General features: G+C 42.4%; 1 protein-coding gene and 1 long non-coding RNA gene across 7 annotated transcripts in view; one reads left to right on the top strand and one right to left on the bottom strand.

Moving 5' to 3' along the window:
* INTS6 (integrator complex subunit 6) overlaps positions 1-13088 on the bottom strand; it is a 111035-nt gene extending 97947 nt beyond the window's left edge. For 4 of the 6 annotated variants that reach the window (XR_001885928.1, XR_001885929.1, XR_001885930.1 and 1 more), the window contains exons 1-2: positions 11184-11450; positions 10749-10898 (exon numbers count right to left, since the gene is read on the bottom strand). Coding sequence is in view for 2 of the 6 variants with exons in the window: in XM_017873730.1 (XP_017729219.1) it covers positions 10749-10868 (120 nt within the window). In the remaining 4 variants the exon portion in view is untranslated. Of the gene's footprint in view, positions 1-10748; positions 10899-11183; positions 11451-11526; positions 11545-11720; positions 11747-12119 lie in introns of those variants that run through there. The other 2 variants (XM_017873733.1, XM_017873731.1) reach the window with 2 other exon arrangements.
* Positions 13089-13098: 10 nt separating this feature from the next.
* LOC108530712 (uncharacterized) lies at positions 13099-14456 on the top strand. Its single transcript, XR_001885931.1, has 2 exons — positions 13099-13173; positions 13730-14456. It is a non-coding gene; the product is annotated as an uncharacterized LOC108530712 (long non-coding RNA).
* The last annotated feature ends 3037 nt before the right edge of the window (positions 14457-17493 follow it).

Below are 17493 nucleotides of genomic sequence, written 5' to 3'. Positions count from 1 at the left end.
TTTAAAAAATAGAAAACACAGAAGAAGGATATAAATATTTTTTACAGCTGTGTTTGTATCTTAACTCTTACTAAAAAGGGTTAAAAAGTTTTAAAACTTTAAAAGTTTATAAAGTTACAGTAAGCTAAGGTTAATTAATTATTGCAGGGAGAAAATTTTACTTAATAAATTTAGTGTAGCCTAAGTATACAGTTAAGTCTATAGCAGTGTACGTCCCAGGCCTTCACTTCACTCACCACGAACTCACTCACCCACCCAGAGCAACTGCCAGTGTGCAAGCTACGTTCATGGTAAGTGCCCCATCTAGGTATACCATTTTTTAATCTTTCATACCATATTTCTACTGTATTTGTCAATGTTTATATCTGTTCAGAGACATGAATGCTTACAAGTGTTAAAAACTGCCTACAGAAATCAGTACAGTTACATGCTATACGGGTAGATGTATAGCCTAGGAGAAATGGGTCATACACCATATAGCCTAGGTGTATAGTCATCTATCCCATCTAGGTTTCTGTAAGTATACTCTATGATGTTCCCACAACAGATATGCCTAATGGTGCAGTTCTCAGAACATATCTCCATTGTTAAGCGATACATAACTATACGATGGGTTATGGAACAACCTTAATTCTGTTTTTGTCAAAAGTTTCAGACTAAAAAGCTTTTATCCTGTTAAGTGTTTACCATAATATTGGAGATGATGATCATCATCATAAATGAGCTCCTACCATGTGCCTCGCAGGCACTTTTGCGAGATGATTAACAAATATTACTTCGAATCCTCACAAAATTTAAGGGTTGGTATAATCACAATTCTATTGATGAGAAACTTGATGCTCAGAGAGGTTAAGGGACTTTTCAATACAATACAAGCTAGTGAGTGACAGAACCAGGAACAATCAGTTCTAATACAGCAGTTCTTTCCATATCACCATGCTCCTTATTCTGAAAAAACCAACATTAAAAAAACCTCTAGTACCCCATAATTTCAATTTTTAAAATTCAAATAAGAGAAAATTCATAAAAATGATTAATAGGTTGTGTTACAATAAATTATGTTGTACATCCCTTAATCTTTATCACAATTCCGCAAGATAGGTCTTTTCATTCTATTTGTCTAGTGGGGAAAGTGAGGCTGAGAGGTTATATGACTTGTCAGGTCATGAATGGAATGGAAATTCATAAGTGGATCTGGTCTTATTTTTCTGAATCTTAAGACATAATGCTTAGAAATTTTCGAAACTACCTAAAGTTAAATGAAAATATGGTAGTTAATTCATTAAAAAAATCTCCAGGCAAAAAGTTATAAATGTAACCCTAATACTGGTTGGCATACAACATTGGAAAAATCCACTAATGAACAAGGTTAATAGCCCTATATTAACTAGCTACATATTAGAAACTTACTAAGAAGCACAAAATCAAAAAGTGCCATTAAATACATATGTATATTATTAGAATCTAGGCCTTAATTATAGTATAAAATCCTGTCAACTATCCCTTACGTCCCCAGGTCTCCCCCACTTTTTTTATTATTTTTGAGACAGAGTCCCACTCTGTCACCCAGGCTGGAGTGCAGTGGCACAATCTTGGCTCACAGCAACCTCCACGTCCTAGGTTCAAGCGACTCTCCTGCCTCAGCCACCTGAGTAGCTCGGATTGCAGGAATGCACCACCATGCCTGGCTAATTTTTGTTTTGGGTAGAGATGGGGTTTCACTATGTTGGCCAGGCTGGTCTTGAACCCCTGGCCTCTAGTGATCCTCCCTCCTCAACCTTCCAAAGTGCTGAGATTACAGGTGTGAGCCACAGGGACAGCCCCTCCTATGTTTTTGACCATGATTTTTTTTTTTTTTTTTTTTTTTTTTGAGATGGAGTTTCGTTCTTGTCGCCCAGGCTGGAGTGCAATGGCACAATCTCAGCTCACTGCAACCTTCGCCTCCTGGGTTCAAGCGATTCTCCTGCCTCAGCTTTCTGAGGGCGCCTGTAGCTGGGATTACAGGCACCCGCCACCATGCCTTGCTAATTTTTGTATTTTTAGTAGAGACAGTGTTTCACCATGTTGGCCAGGCTGGTCTCGAACATCTGACCTCAGGTGATCCACCTGCCTCAACCTCCCAAAGTGCTGGGTTTACTAGGCATGAGCCACCGCATCTGGCCATTGATCATGATCTTCACTCTGCATTGTCTCCTAACCTGCAAATGGTTCTGGGTTCTCAGTAAACTTTTATTCTTCAGATGCCACTAAGAAGTCTTCCCTGGTTTATCCCCTAGATCGGGGTCCCCAACCCCCGGACCCTATTAGGAATGGGCAGCACAGCAGGTGAGCAGTGGGCAAGTGAGCATTACTGTTTGGGCTCTGCCTCCTGTTAGATCAGCAACAGCATCAGATTCTTATAGAAGCACAAACCCTACTGTGAACTGTGCATGCAAGGAGTCTAGGTTATGTGCTCCTATGAGACTCTAATGCCTGATGACCTGAGGTGGAAAAGTTTCATCTGAAACCATCCCAACCACCTCTATCAATCCATCGAAAAACTGTCTTCCACAAAACCAGCCTGGTGCCAAAAAGGCTGGGGACAGCTGCCCTAAATTCATTTACTTTCTGCCAAACAAAGGGAGGAAAGAATCCAACTAAAGTTAATTTTGTAATAGTATTTAGATAGAATGTTACAAGAAAGACTAAATGTAACAGAGACAAAATGAAAAGCGTAACTTTCAAACAAGAACTGAAAGAAATCATACTGCATTATAGAACTATAGACAAAACTGAAGAAAGTAAATCAGATCCACTGGTTATACATTTAAATAAAATGTTATTTAAATAATATACAAATCCTTAATAAAATCTGCATAACTGTTCTATGACCATTACAATTTTTTAAAATATTTCATAAATGTTAGTAAATTAACCCTCTTAACCTTTCCTAAGGCCTTTACCTATAAAATGAGGAAAATTGAGTAAACTTCTAAAATAATTTCGCATTCTAAAGCCCTATGAAAATAATCATAAAAAACTACTGACAATAATTAAAACTTGTTCAAGTAGATGCAAATGTTACATTTTTTTAAGAGTGTATATTTTAAATTCACTAAGCTCACTACTTCAGATTTGTGTATTAATTAATATCTCAGTAAAAAGTTAGAGAAAGATCAGAAAAAATAACAAACCAAAACAAATTTTAAAAATTAGTATTTTGTTCCAAGTCTGGCCAATCATGGCAAACTTTTACAGACTAACAGTAAGACTAAACAAAATATAAAGTTTTATGAAGGAATAGCTTTTTTAAGCTGAGTACAATGGCAAGAGCCTGCAGTCCCCAGAATCCTCCCAAGGGCTATGGTGGGAAAGACTGCTGAGGCCCAGGAGTTCAAGACCAGCCTGGAACAGAGAGAGACTTTTGTATCTAAAAATTTTTTTATTAAAAGAAGCCCCAAAAAACAAGAAAGTCCACCCAAGACTAATTGTAGAGTATAAATCTGAGTCAAAGTTATTATAGTCAAAAATCATTTTATATATTCTTGAGAAACATTTCAAATTATAGAAATATTATATAATCTCTTTTGGAGAAAATTTTGACCATGAACATACTAAACAAAGACTAAATAAATCCTTTTAACTAATTTTGACCACAAATGACCTGTAATCAAAATACATAGTTCAGTTCCGTCAAATATATATTTGTTCCTGAGCTTTTATTTCACCAGCTGTATATAATACATAATTATCGACATTGTCCTATATCTAAAGAAAGTAAATACGCTCTTTAAAAGGAAGTAGAATCTATTATTTGGTTTTTTTGTTTGTGTTTTTTGTTTTGAGATAGCCGTATTGCCCAAGGCTGGAGTGCCAGTGGGCCAACCGATCTCAGCTCACTGCGCAATCATCCACCCATCCGGGGTTCAAGCAATTCTCCAACCAGGAAAGTCCTGAGTAGCTAGGACTACAGGTACAGCTACCACGACCCAGCTAATTTTTTTTTTTTTTTTTCAGTAGAGACAGGTTTCACCACTATTGTCTAGGCCTGGTCTCAAACTCCTGACCTCAAGTGTCCATTTGCCTTTAGCCTCCCATAAGTGCTGGGATTACAGGCGTGAACCATGGCAACCCGACCGTATTTTTGAATGTTTGCATTTAAGATTTGTTCTCAAAAATTTCTAATTAGAATTCAACAATGGCCAGGCGCGCTGTGCTCACGCCTGTAAATCCCAGCCCTTTGGGAGGTTGAGGTGGGGCGGATCACCTGCACTTCAGGAGTTTGAAAACCAGCTTGCCCAACATAGGCGAAACCCGTCTCTGCTTAAAAATACATAAAAATAAAAGCTGGGGTGGTGGCGGGAGCCTGTAATCCCGCTACTAGGAGGCTGAAACAGGAGAATTGCTTGAACCTGGGAGGCAGAGTTGCAGCGAGCCAAGAATTACAACCATTGCAGTCCAGCCTGGGCACAGGAAGTGGAAACTCCACCCTCAAAAAAAAAGAAAAAAAAAAGAAGGCAGTAACGTCCCTTAGGATAGGCTTCATTTTTCCTTTTCTTTTCTTTTTTTTTTTTTTTTTAGTTCATGACTGGAGAATTTTTTCTTTTACAAACAAGATTTAGAGTATAAAATTCCTTTAGAAAATATTGTAGCAAATGTTTTGAAAGAAAATAAAATCTTGGGTTTGGGGATTTCCTTTCCATTTAATTATAGCACCATTAAATAATGCTCTCCCATAAGGAAATAAATCATATTCATTTGTGTACTAACTTTGAGGCTGTTAAATTATTAAAATATATCCCTTGATTTACCCAACAGATGTGCTCCTAAAAGCTTCCCTGCAAATCAAACTTGTGTAAATCTCATCTAAAACGCACTAGGGGGAGCTCCCTATTTGAAAGAATCCTAAAGCATGTGCTTTTTTCACATAAGTATTCTTGCAAAAGAATAACTTTCTGACTTATCTGCTAAATCATTTAAATTGTTTTCATTTAACACTTCTTTAAAAACACCATCCTATGCTTATTAAATGCCACTGAGACAACTTTGGCCAAGTTATATTACTTTTCTTTCACAGCTGCTTTTCTGGGATATAATACAAAGCTCAAGTCAAAATATACACTTCATGACACTAACAGATTTTAAAGCAAGTAATAATCAGCTTTAAAGATTTTATAATTTTAATTTCAAATTTAAAGCTAAAAAAATAGAAAACTAGAGGTAAATATACTAACCTTTCGGGGAAAAGGATGCTTTTGTCTAGTGAGCACATCCTAATTTTAAAGTACATTTTAAATATATCATCCCATTTAAATCTCTCATCAATTCTATATTGAAGGTACAATGGCTTCATTATTGTCAACTTGGAATAAGAAGCAGCAGAGGCTCAAAATAGTAATGTGAATGCTCAATGTTACATAAGAATTCAATGGCAAGGCCAAGATTGGGATTCCAATTCTCACATTTCCAGCCATTGCTCTTCTTTTACACAATAAAGATGGGGAAAAAACATTTAAGCAAGTTTGACAGGAGAGTGCCCTCTCCACCAACAATAATTATTGAGGTTCAAAAGTTCAGGGATTTGCAGAGACCATTCAATGGGGAAAGGGCAGTCTCTTCAACATATGGTAGTGGAGACCGGATATCCACATGCAAAAGAATGAAGCTGGACCCTTACCTTATACCATATACAAAAATTAATTCAAAATAGATTAAAGACCTAAACAGAACATCTAAAGCTATAAAACTCTTAAAAGAAAACACAGGAGAAAAGCTTCAGTGACATTGGGTTTAGCAATGATTTTGTGGAAGACACCAAAGGTACACAGGCAATAAAAGTAAAAATACATAAATTGGACCATATAAAAATTAAAAACTTTGTGTATTGAAGAAACAACAGACTGAAAAAGCAAACTACATAATGGGAGAAAATATTTGCAAATCATATATCTGATACGGGATTAATATCCAGAAAATATAAAGAAATCCTAAAACTCAACAACAAAAAACAATTTTAAAATGGGCAAAGGACTTGTCTTCAAAGACGGTGTACAAATGGCCAACAAGCGTATGTTGATGCTTAACATAAATAATTAGGGAAATGTAAATAAAAACCACAGTGAGATATGACCTCACACCCATTAGGATGGCTAATGTCAAAGAAAAATAGAAAATTGTGTTAGTGAAGATATACAGAAAGTGTAACCCTTGTGCACTGTTGGTAGGAATGTAAAATGGTACAACTGCTATGAAAAACAGTATGGTACTTCCTCAAAAAATTTAAAATGGAATTACAATATGATCCAGTAATTTCATTTCAGGGTATATATCCAAAAGAACTAGAAGCAGGATCTCAAAAAGTTATTTACACACACATGTTCATTGCAGCATTATTCACAACAGCCAAGAAGTGGAAGCAACCAAATGACTATCAAGGGATATGTGGACAAGTAAAATGTGGTACATACAATAGAGTATTATTCAGCCTTAAAAAGGATGAAAATCCTGACATGCTAAAACATAAATGAATGTTGAGAACATTATGATAAGTGAAATGAGCCTGTCTAAAAAGGCAAATACTGTACGATTTCACTTAACTGTGATATCCAGAGTAGACAAATTCATAAAAACAGAAATTATAATAGAGGTTTCCAGGGACTGGGAGTTACTCGACATACAGTTTCAACTTTGCAAGATAAAAAAGTTCTAGATATTGGTTGCACAGCAATATGAATATACTTAACACTGTGAATTGCACACTTAAAAATGGTTAAGATGGTAAATTTTGTCAGGTGTTTCTTACCACAATTCTAAAAAAATTTTTAATTAAAGGAATTAAAAAATTTACAAAATACCATTCATCATTGTGTTTCCAGTTTATATTCAACACAGCAGTATTTCAGGTATAGTAATTAACTTACTTTCATTTGAAAAGATGTCTATAGCTTAATAAATATCAAACTCTTATTCATACATTTGTTGATAATCTAAGAGAAACCAAACACCTAAATGGAAATGGAGTTCTCACTACTTCACCTGGCAGCCTTCAAAGCCTGTATTTCACACCATCTATTAAATGGGTACTATTTAGGTAAAGGAAAAAAAAGTAGTATGAGAACTATGACTGTATTATCTCCTAAGTTTACAAAGTAGACCTTTATGCTCAAAAATAAAATTCTTTAAAATTTTTTCCCCCGAGAATCATTAAATTTGACATTGTCTGAAAGCCACCATTTTTCAATGAGGTAAACATTCACCACAGAAACTCCTGAAAAAATTAAGCACATATTTTATCTCCTTTTAAGATATCTGTCAAGGATTGTCTTCACCGAGGGCACATAGTAGGAAAGGTGCCATTCTAACTCCTGGAACAATTTAATTAGTACTAGTATACTTCAGGTAGCAGGGGTGTGGAGTCAGGTCAGTAACAAAAATGGACTTGCAGGCCAGAGTAAGATTTATCGGCTAATCTTAACTAACCTAACTTACCGAAAAAAAGACAATGTTGAAAATATTGGACTGCACACTGTGGCTCACGCCTATAATCCTAGCACTCTGGGAGGCCAATGCAGGCGGATCACCTAAGTTCAGGAGTTCGAGACCAACCTGACCAGAAACCCAGTCTCCACTAAAAATTCAAAATTAACCAGACATGGGGGCTCAAGCCTCTAATCTCAACTGCTCAGGAGGCTGAAGCACGAGAATGGCTTGAACCCAGGAGGAGGAGGCTGCGGTGAGCCGAGATCACGCCACTGTACTCCAGTCTCAGCAACAAGAGAGAAACTCTGTCTCAAAAAAAATATATATATATAGATGGAAAACAGGATAACCTGTAACAATATGAAAATTAACACATCTACATATAAAACTTTAATCAGATCTCTCACATTTTATACATTTCCTAATTTTAGATATTAAGGCTGGTTCAGGCTTTCAGCAACTCTCAAAGGATCAGTGTTATTTGAAACTCTGTTGAACACATGTGAAAAAATTATGTATCAAATTTATCTGCAATTACATGCAATTTAATGAAGTACTGCTATAAAGGAAAAGATTGACTAAGGGCAACACATCGTTCCATTACTGTAGAAATATCAGTAAATGGTACTGATTATCAAAATTAAATATTTATAAGAACATCTATAGGCATGGAATTTGTTAGTAAAATATCCAAAGTGCTTGAGGAAAACATTCACTAAGAACCATTCTTTTTTCTCAGCTACTTTAACCTTACTAATGCCCTGCAAATTCTGACAGCATCCTAGCTAATAATTCAAAGATGTTTTATCTGTAGGTATGTTAACTAAGTTAACAAATGCAATACAGGTTTAATAGTCTTGTAATTATGAAGTTATGAAAAATCATATATGTGCATATATGTGGGAGAATGGTGGTGATCTATATAAATATACAAACATATATATATTAACCCATAGACATTTAAGAAAGTAATTCAGAACATTAAAGTTTTTAGATATTCTATAAAATATATATGTTCTATCTTCCACCTAATCTTTTCTCATTTCCTTCAACTACTAACATTACATACAAGTAGTACTGTGAACGCCACAGATCCTAGTATAGAGCAGGAAAGGGGAAATACTTATGTGAAGACATTGAAGTTACAAAATAAAAGTCTTCCACAGAAAACAGGCAGATACAAAGTACTTTTACAAAGAAAAAAACACATGAACAATATTTAGTATTAAATATTTGAGGCATCCAAAATTCCTAATCATTTATCCTTTTTGTGAACAGAAAACGTGAAATGTTTAAATCAGATAGTTTTATGATGAAAAAAATCTTCTGGAAGAATGTTTTCTTCCTATTAAATACCCTTTACTCAAATTATCATTTTCATTTGAAAACAGTGGCTCATTTTAAGGCTAGCGTCATTTTTAATGTGCCAATTCAAGACATAAACATTAATATAATGCCTTGCAATCTTTGCTGATTCATCAAAATAAGGGAGAAGCATCATCCCTCCCTGTTATTGAATAAATCCTAACATGCAAAACATCCCAATCTCCAGGTTTTCTCTTGGTCAAAGTGGTAACAGCACAGGACCACCTTTCCCTCAAAGTTTTATAAGCCTTACGGACAAGAACTAAAGTGTTCTCTGGGGCAGATATCAACTGGGAAAACGAAAATACAGGTTTAAATTACAAATGTCCTCAGCCTCTCCATGACAAGCAGTTTTTCGAAGGAAGCAATCTAAGAAGTATTTGTGCTAGGTAGTAGTAGGTGAATGTGTCCAAATGCCTTGACCACTTATGAAATGTGATGCAGAAAAAGAGGAAACTAATAGTTCTGCCATACACTAACAGCATGACAACCAAATCAAGGTAACCAAATAATGGCAAGTTTTAAATATCTCTTTGAACTCAAAGAGATAAGGATGAAAACTTTAAGCAGTAAGACTGTGTTGTGCTACATATCACAAAGAAAAAAGAGAGAGAAAGAAAAAAGAGAAAGAAATCCACTATTTTACAGAAACAAACCAAAAAGTTCATTGCAAATCTACCTAAATTACTAAAAGTTGCAAAATAAAAGCAGCAGAGATGGGAAAAACATAAAAGTATTAATGTAGTAAGAAAGTACATATTTACCTAATTAACCACGATGGAAGTTCAATTTGGTAAGCTCACTCTGAATTTCAATGTATACTTTAAATGTTATAGGACTAAATTCAGCTATTTCCAAAGATACTTAAGCACTGAGGTTATCCCTAAGAAGCTTAAAATTTCTTAAAACAGAAACAAGTTCATTTCCTTCAATAGGAAGCAAATAAAAGTTGTAGTCACAGAGAGAATTTCCCTGAAATGTATGAAACTCACAAAACTAGGGACTGTGGGACTTGGGAAAAGAACACAACATATACCCAATATATAATTATAGGAATAGTGCTTTTCACTACAACCTAAGAATTGACCTCCTTGGAAATAATATTCCTTTGTTACATGTAACATTATATGTTGTTCAGTATCTCTTATTTCCAGGGCAAAGATATCATAAAATGTTACAATGGACCACCTTGCATTATTCCTTAGTGAATTGTTGTTGATTTAAAGCTTCTCTCATCCTCAAATAGATGAAAGGAAGTGAAATAAAAGGACCTGTGGGGGGTTAAGAAACGAAGAGTTCTTTCATATTTTCCAGCAGTCTTTTTTGCCAAGGGTTTGGAATTTAAATTAAAACTCTGGGCCTGAAATTTAATCTAGAATTCTTCCTGCAATAGTTAACTGTGTATGCTTCAAAAGGAGAAAACTTAATGTTCTCAGCCAGTGACTGTATTCCAGTGAAAATCTTCTTACCTTTCAGAATAGTTATACAGCATGATCACATTAAAACCTGATGCAACAAACAGATTAATTTCCTCTAACATCTTTACTAATATAGAAATGAAGACCACTAACTAGTGTCTGTAAGTCACTACAATAGTTGCACACACAACTTGAGTGTGGTGAGGTAGGATGCTTTCCCTTTTAGGTCTTTAGTGAACTTTCAAGGGATTAAAATCTATTTATGTCAAATTTTTAGCAAAAGATTCAGATTCTAATCCTAAATACAAATGCATTTTAAAGGGGGAAAAAATGTGGGATGTAAAACATATATAGTAGGGTAAGAGTTTTGCCTTTGAACAATGTGCATATTCTATTTTAATCTGGAATGTTTTATACTTGCATTTCATGTTATGTAGTTTTGGATTGGACTGTGTTTTTCCACAAAATGAAAAATCAACTATTTTGCCACCTTATTATTCAACCTACCTGCCCATAGTTGTCTATGCCAGTTACTAATCTATTTAAATTTAATAAATCAAAAGCTGTCCTTAGGGATTGGCCAAGAGTCGTAAGTCCTTCAGCCTGAAGGTTTTTCAGTTCATTCATAAACGTTGCATGGTTTTCTTTCCATCCAGCCTGAAAAGAAAAATGTAAGTTTTTTTTTTTTTTTTTCATTTTTTAAAGCCATGTACACACAGCCGTTATAATCTGACATTCACCAAGTAGCAGCTTCACTTTTGGTTTGGCTTGGTTAACGTGTTAATACTGTACCACTGCTGAGGAAACTCTCCTCCAAAGGTGGCCTAGGAATAAACCTGCTTCCTCTCTAGGTTTTGGTAGTTAACAACCTTAATACTTTATAACTTCACTGACAAATTTACTACCTAATCTAATACCCAAAATTTGGGTATGAGAACGTACTAGTGGAAGCAGACGGGAGCCAGACTTAGGAAGTTAACCTGCAGCTGTCCCACCGGCCCTCTTAGGACGAATTTGACAAGACCAATCCTGGCAGCCCCGTATTTGGCTCCCGTGCCGGCCGGGCCGATTCCCCTTTAATGCAAACGGGGGCTGTGCGCGGCCGGGCCCGGCTGTCACTCCGGCTAACTTGAATAAATATCCCCCACAGTTCATTGCTGCCGCTCACGCCGCGGAGGGGAAATGTCGGCCATGTTGATCGCAGCGCCGCCGCCGCCGCCGCCGCCGCCGGGCCGGGCCGGGAGGGGACGGCGGTGGCCCCGCGACTCCGCCGCCGCGCTAGGACCTGCCGAGCGGGAGGGGGCTGGGAGCCCGGCAGAAGAGACCTCGAGCGGCCTGGGAGCGCAAGCCGGGTGGGGAGGGAGCATAATGAAGGTGAATGGGGGGGCGGGGAGGGCGACGCAGGGAAGGAAGCAGGACAGGGGGAAGGGACGGATAAGGGGAGGGCGAGGGCTGTTACCTTGGATAGCATAGGGCGGCTCTTCGAAAGGTGACCAGCATATACCCTGTCTGGCTCTGGCTGGCAGCACGGTCCCGGGCACGGAGCGCGGGCGGAGAGGCAACAGGGCCGGGGCGAGAGGGATAGCACAGAAGGCGAGTTACGAGGCGGAGAAGGGGCGCCCAGCGGCCCCGGCCGCCCCCACAGTACCGCACCAGCGCAGCGCCACCCCTCCACGCCGCCCCCAGACACACAGATCGCTGGCCCCACACACCGCCCGGCCGGAAGCCCGGGCCCGGCCCGAGCCCGGCCTTGCAAGCGCCGCCAGCCCGCCCGGCGCGGTGGTGAGGGTGGTCCCCGCCTGATGCTCCTGGCAGTCCGGCAGCTCCCGCAGTCAGGTCCCCGACACCCCGCCCTGGCCGCCCTCCCCACCCTGCCGCCCGCGGGCCGCCGGGCCGGGGTCGCCGCCCGGACTCGGTCAGTCGGTACCTTCATGAAGGTCTCTACCGCGCCTTTGGCCGTGTCCAGGTAGGTGGTGCCCAGATGGCTGCGCTGGTTCATAGAGGCAGACGTGTCTATCAGGAACAGTAAGATGGGCATAGTGCTGGCCGGGGACACCGGGGCCCGAGGTGGTGGAGAAAGAGGAGATGGTAGAGGTGGAGGCGCCGGTGGCGGCGACCGCCGCTACGCGGGGCGGGGGAGCGCGGCCCCCGGGAGGAAAACACCGTCTGGGTCTTTCCTCCGGCTGCGGGGAGTTTCTCCCCCGATAGTTGAGAGGAAACTCCCCAAACCCAGTCCTCCCCGTCGTACCCCCGCCTCCGCCTCCTCCTGCCTGCCTGCCCGCTGGGGCGGGCGCCCAGCCGTCTGTCTGTCGGTCCGTCCCCCCCGCCTCGGGGGTCCCGTCCCCGCTCCCGGCCCCTGTGTGTGTCCCAGCGGGAGACGGGCCTGGCTCCCCACCCCACCCCCGGTACAGGGAGTGGGGACCTGGGAGCTGGCGAAGAGGGGAGTGGGCTGAGGGGAGATTGGCCCTGGGGCTGTTGGGAGAAGTTTCAGGGACTCCCTCCGCACCCCGCCAGTGTCACCACTTTCTCAGCCCCTCTCGCTACTGAAGCGCTTTTCTCTCTCACACTCCGGTTTTAACTCGGGCAGGGGCTGCGGAGGCTCCGCCCCTGACACGTCCCCGAGCCACGTGATACATCGCCTCGCCGTTCTATTGGCTAGTCCCTACCATCTCATTAGCATATTTAAACAGCTCAGGGGCGGGGGAAGCTTGCAGGCCGGCTCCGGGGACAGTTATTGAGCACGCGCGGAGGCGGGGCGTCGGGTGCGCGCGAGCGGGCGGGCGGGTCGACCCGGAGGCGGGCTTCGGGAAGGGGCGGGGTCGAACCGCGGAAGAACCGCGAGGTGGGGGCGGGGGACGCGTCCGCGCGCGCGCGCCGGCCGCGGCGGTGAGCCTGCGCGTCAGGGCCGCTGGCCTCTCTTTGGCTGTTGGAGGTGATTGGGGTCGAGAGAAGGGAAAAAGGGGTTGGCGTCAGCGCCCCCTCTGAGGTGGCTGTATTGTGGACGAGTAAGAAGGGATGAGTAAAGTGGACAAACACCTGGTTAGGAGAAGAGGGCAGGTCCGCAGCCGCCCTCCCGAGGAGGACTCGGGGCCTCGCGGGCGCTGGAGGAGGTTCCTGGGCCTCCTAGGGCCGCCCCGGCGCGGGCGGGCGCGGGCGGGGGAGGGGAAGTGAGAGGTTGTTTATGACCGGGGACTAATCTCCGCGAGTCACAGCGCTCCCTCTGGGGAGTGCGGTTGAGGGGCTGTCCTCGCCCGGAGCCTCGCTAGCCCTCGGGGGAGCGACGAGAGGTGGAAGTTGGACCCGCAGCGGGCCATGAACTCTGTCGTTGGAGGACCCGCCAAAAAGGAAGCAAACCTTCTTTATCCAGCCCCAAATAGGGCCTAGGGGACGATTCACATATCGTTAAATGGTTTGTTGCCCGTTTTATTCTCTGGGAAATACAACTGATCCTACCAGAGAAATACCTGTCTCATGCCGCGTTTACCTAGAGCCATAGCATACCTGTTTCAGAGCTAAAGGGGACCTGAGCCCATCATAATCCATTACCTCGTGTGAAAGCGGAAAAACTGACTTCAGCTTGTCCAAATGGCGCAGAGCATGGGTTTCCCGTAACCCCGCCTGTGTCTTGCCTTCAGCCTCGTCCCAAATGCCGTGGGAGGGAAGGCATTCTCTGTCAAGCTGCTGTCACCTTACCTGAAGTAAGGAGCCCACGCCTGCATGTCCGAGGAAAACAGTTTTCTCCGACACATTAGTTGAAAAACTGAAGAAACTACCTTAAATACGAGCTGAGTTAGAGACAGCCCTTGTAAGAGTAGGTAGGTATTTATAGGGCCTCTCCCACTAGCCCTGTTTTTCCAGAGTTTGTTCTTTATCCGGAAATTCTTAGTTTGTCTACTGATCGTTTAAAGAAAGGGTTCTATTAACATTGACACAGAAGAGACATTTTGTGGCACTTTTAAAAAATCTGAGTTTCGTGACTTGGAGTTTTAACTTTAAGATAACTTCTGAAACTTAACTGTTAATTTATAGCAGAGCTATTTGAGTAATATGCTCTTCTATGAGTATGGACAATAGAAGTGTGATATTTTAAAGAGATTTGGACTACAAAATAAGAGCATGGAATACAGGTTTTACAGCCAATACATCCTGAGGACGTACTGTGTATTAGGTGTGGTGCATATAAAAAATAAATAAAATGTGGTCCCTGTATTCAAAGAGCTTATGTTTTCTAGGAAAATACTACATATTACTAGCTACTCCAATGCAGAAAGTTGTTAGACACCAAATCAGAAAAAATAAAAATGTATTAACTTGGGGTGATGCAGGAACATTTTTCAAGGTCGGTATGTTTCCGCTTTGCCTTAAAGTAGTGTTTCTTAAACAGATCATAGATCTGAAGATAAGAATCAGAGTTCTATGGTAAAATACAAGTTATTTTACCAATTATAAAGATAAAATTTTTCTTTCAACGTGATCATTTGCATAATTTTATACAATTGGTCTTTAGTTCTTTATATTTGTGCTTTTCAAACTGGTCTGTGGTCCCCAACCTACTGAAAACATTCTCCAGGATCATAAGAATTTATTTTAGGAGTCTGTACCTTATTCAGGTTTAAGAAACACTGTCTTAAAGGACTGGTTGGAGTTGGATACGGGTAAAGGAAGGGGAAGCTGCTAGTGAAAAGATCTTCCCAACATTGAAAATGTGAAGAAAGGAAGTTAGGACAGCATTACTGAGGGCTTCCTGAGGAACAGTGAAGTTACAGCTAGGTTGGAGCATCAGGTACATGTAGAATAGTACAAGATCTAGAAACACAGGTGAGATCTAGACAGTAGAGGGCCTTTATTCCAATCTAAGGAGGTTTTTTTCCCTTATGAATTGGAGATTTATTTTTCAGTTGGGTTGCTAAGTACAAAGCAATGTTTGAAAGGAATCAAACTAGACTACTGAAGATTAACATGCATTCACAATTACCTATTATTACAGTTATTCGAAATCATTTTTCAATGGAGCCATTGTCACAGGATCCTTGGAGTGTCACTTTTCCAGCTGGAAAAGTGTCACCTTTGCCCGAGTTTTGGTCAGGCCTGCTGGGCTCATTCTGCCCCCAGGCCCAGCAGGCTGCGCTCTGCTCATACTCCCGGCCTGGATCCCACACCTGCCAAGTGCAAGCCAGGTGTGAAGCAGTGAGGGTTGTGTGAGCAAGCAAGCATGGGGTCCAGCCACTGCGCACAGCTAGGCATGCCAGCTACAGCAGGGCAGGCAGCTCCAGGGGCTGGCTCCCTGCAAGGCTGTGGCTGGACCAGGTATACTGCAAGCAGCTTTCACAGCTGGCACCAGGGAATGCAGTGGCACCTGGAAGCTTGGAGATGCCAGGAGCCGCAGAACCCCAAAGAGGGTGTCACAGGGAGCTCCTAGGTCTGGGCTCCCCCAGGGACCACAGCTCTTCTCTCTTCTGTCCTCTCTTTTCTCTCCTCTCTTCTCTCCTTCTTGTATTGCCTGCAACATGGCAAGCAAGGGGCATATTTCAGCCCTGTTTGTGTTACACCTCTTTCAGCCATGCCATTTGGCAGGTCCCGAGTTCTTGTCCCACATCCAAGAAGAATAAGGTATGCGGACAAGTGGAGGGTGAGCAAGGTAAAGAGGTGCTTTGTTGAGCAGCAGAACAGCTCAGAGGAGACCTGAAGGTAATGGGTAGCTTCCTTCTGCAGGCAGGTCATCCCAATAAGTGTCCAGCTGTCAGCAGAGAGGAGACCCACAGTGGGTAGTTCCTCTCAGCAGGCAGGTCGTCCTGTCGTCTGCTCAGCTTTCCGCAGAGAGGAAACCCACAGTGGGTAGGTCCTGTCTGTGAGCAGGTCATCCCATTGTCTGTCCAAGTCTGGCTCAGTCCAGGGTTTTTATGGGCTTCTGAGAGGAAGAAGTGTGTGCTGATTGGTCCATGGGTAACCATGGGCAGGCCTGGAGAAAGCACCATAAGTTCTCACTCCTTTGCATGAAACTGGCAGCCTGGCCCCTGGCCTTACTAGGGATCTGCCCCTTTCCGCCCAGGAGCCTGTTTGGCTCCTGCTGCCATTAACCTGCCATCCACGGTGCCCATGGCGCCCAGGTTGTTCATGCTGAGTGGTACCTACAGGCCCACACTGAGCTGCCGTTATTCCCCCTCGACTTGCCTCCCTCCTGTGCTCATCAGTGCCCAAAGTCCAGAGGGGACCGAGGCAGCAGGGGGCTTGCATGTCAATGCTGCCCCAAGCACGTACGCACCTGGACAGGTCGTGACAGCAGCCAGGCTCAGTCACAACTTTGCTCTGAAATCAGAGTGGGTGCTGGGAGCAGGAAGAGGCCAGGCAGTGGGAGCAGGCATTTCCCAGCCAGCGGGAGCAGGAGCTTCCTGGTCCCTAAGAGTGCGGAGATGAATGGATCCACTGCCATGACTGGGTGGCTGCAGCTACACCCAGGAGGGCAGGACTCCCAATCTTCCAACTTGGAAGGGGGCAGGGCTTCTGCCTGTTTCCAGCTCTTGCTGGCTCCATGGAGCACCGCGACCCTAGCCATGCCTCCCAGATTGTAGCCAGCGTCAGGGCAGCAGCCACTTCAGACAGGCCACTGCCATTATCACCATCATGGCTCTTTCTTCCCTGACTGGATGGTGTTAGCAGGTTGTCACACTAGGGTCATAAGTGAAAGTATGTAGTAGAGATAGGGTTAGACGCAAAGGTGAGGAAAGCCAAGTCCAGTGAGCCAGCCACAACCAGAACCTATGCTTATGATGATGACTTCTGAGATCAAAGATTACGTGTCCAGTTCAGAAGTCCAGACGTAGTGGAAGGTGAGGCGCTGAGGCAGAATAGGGAAGAAATGAGGACATACCTAGGCAGCAGTCAAAAACCAGGAAGCATTGACAAGCAGTCCCAGACAAAGTTGTGAAATAAGCCAAGTTTATTATTAGTGACTCTGTTTGACTGTTTAGCTGTTGGTGTATGGTGGCTTAAAGCAGTGGTTATTAGCCAAGAAATGCACATCAGCATCACCCATAAGGCTTAAAAAAATAATGTATCAAGTGCCCATCCCCAGAGGAAAGGAATTCAGTAGATTTGAGATAGGCTTTGGTCATTTCATTTTTTTTTTTTTTAAAGTTCTTCAGGTGAATCTTATACATAATTCTGATCAGGAACCGCATGCTTAATGTATAAGAATAATGTATGTACCTGGCATCTACTAGTACTCAGTAAATAACTTTAAAAATTCACAAAA

Source organism: Rhinopithecus bieti, unplaced genomic scaffold (genome assembly GCF_001698545.2).
Source record: "Rhinopithecus bieti isolate Rb0 unplaced genomic scaffold, ASM169854v2 scaffold_7398, whole genome shotgun sequence".
NCBI lineage: Eukaryota > Metazoa > Chordata > Mammalia > Primates > Cercopithecidae > Rhinopithecus > Rhinopithecus bieti.
Note: the sequence above shows the minus strand (reverse complement) of the source record. Positions and strands in the feature narration are given on the sequence as shown.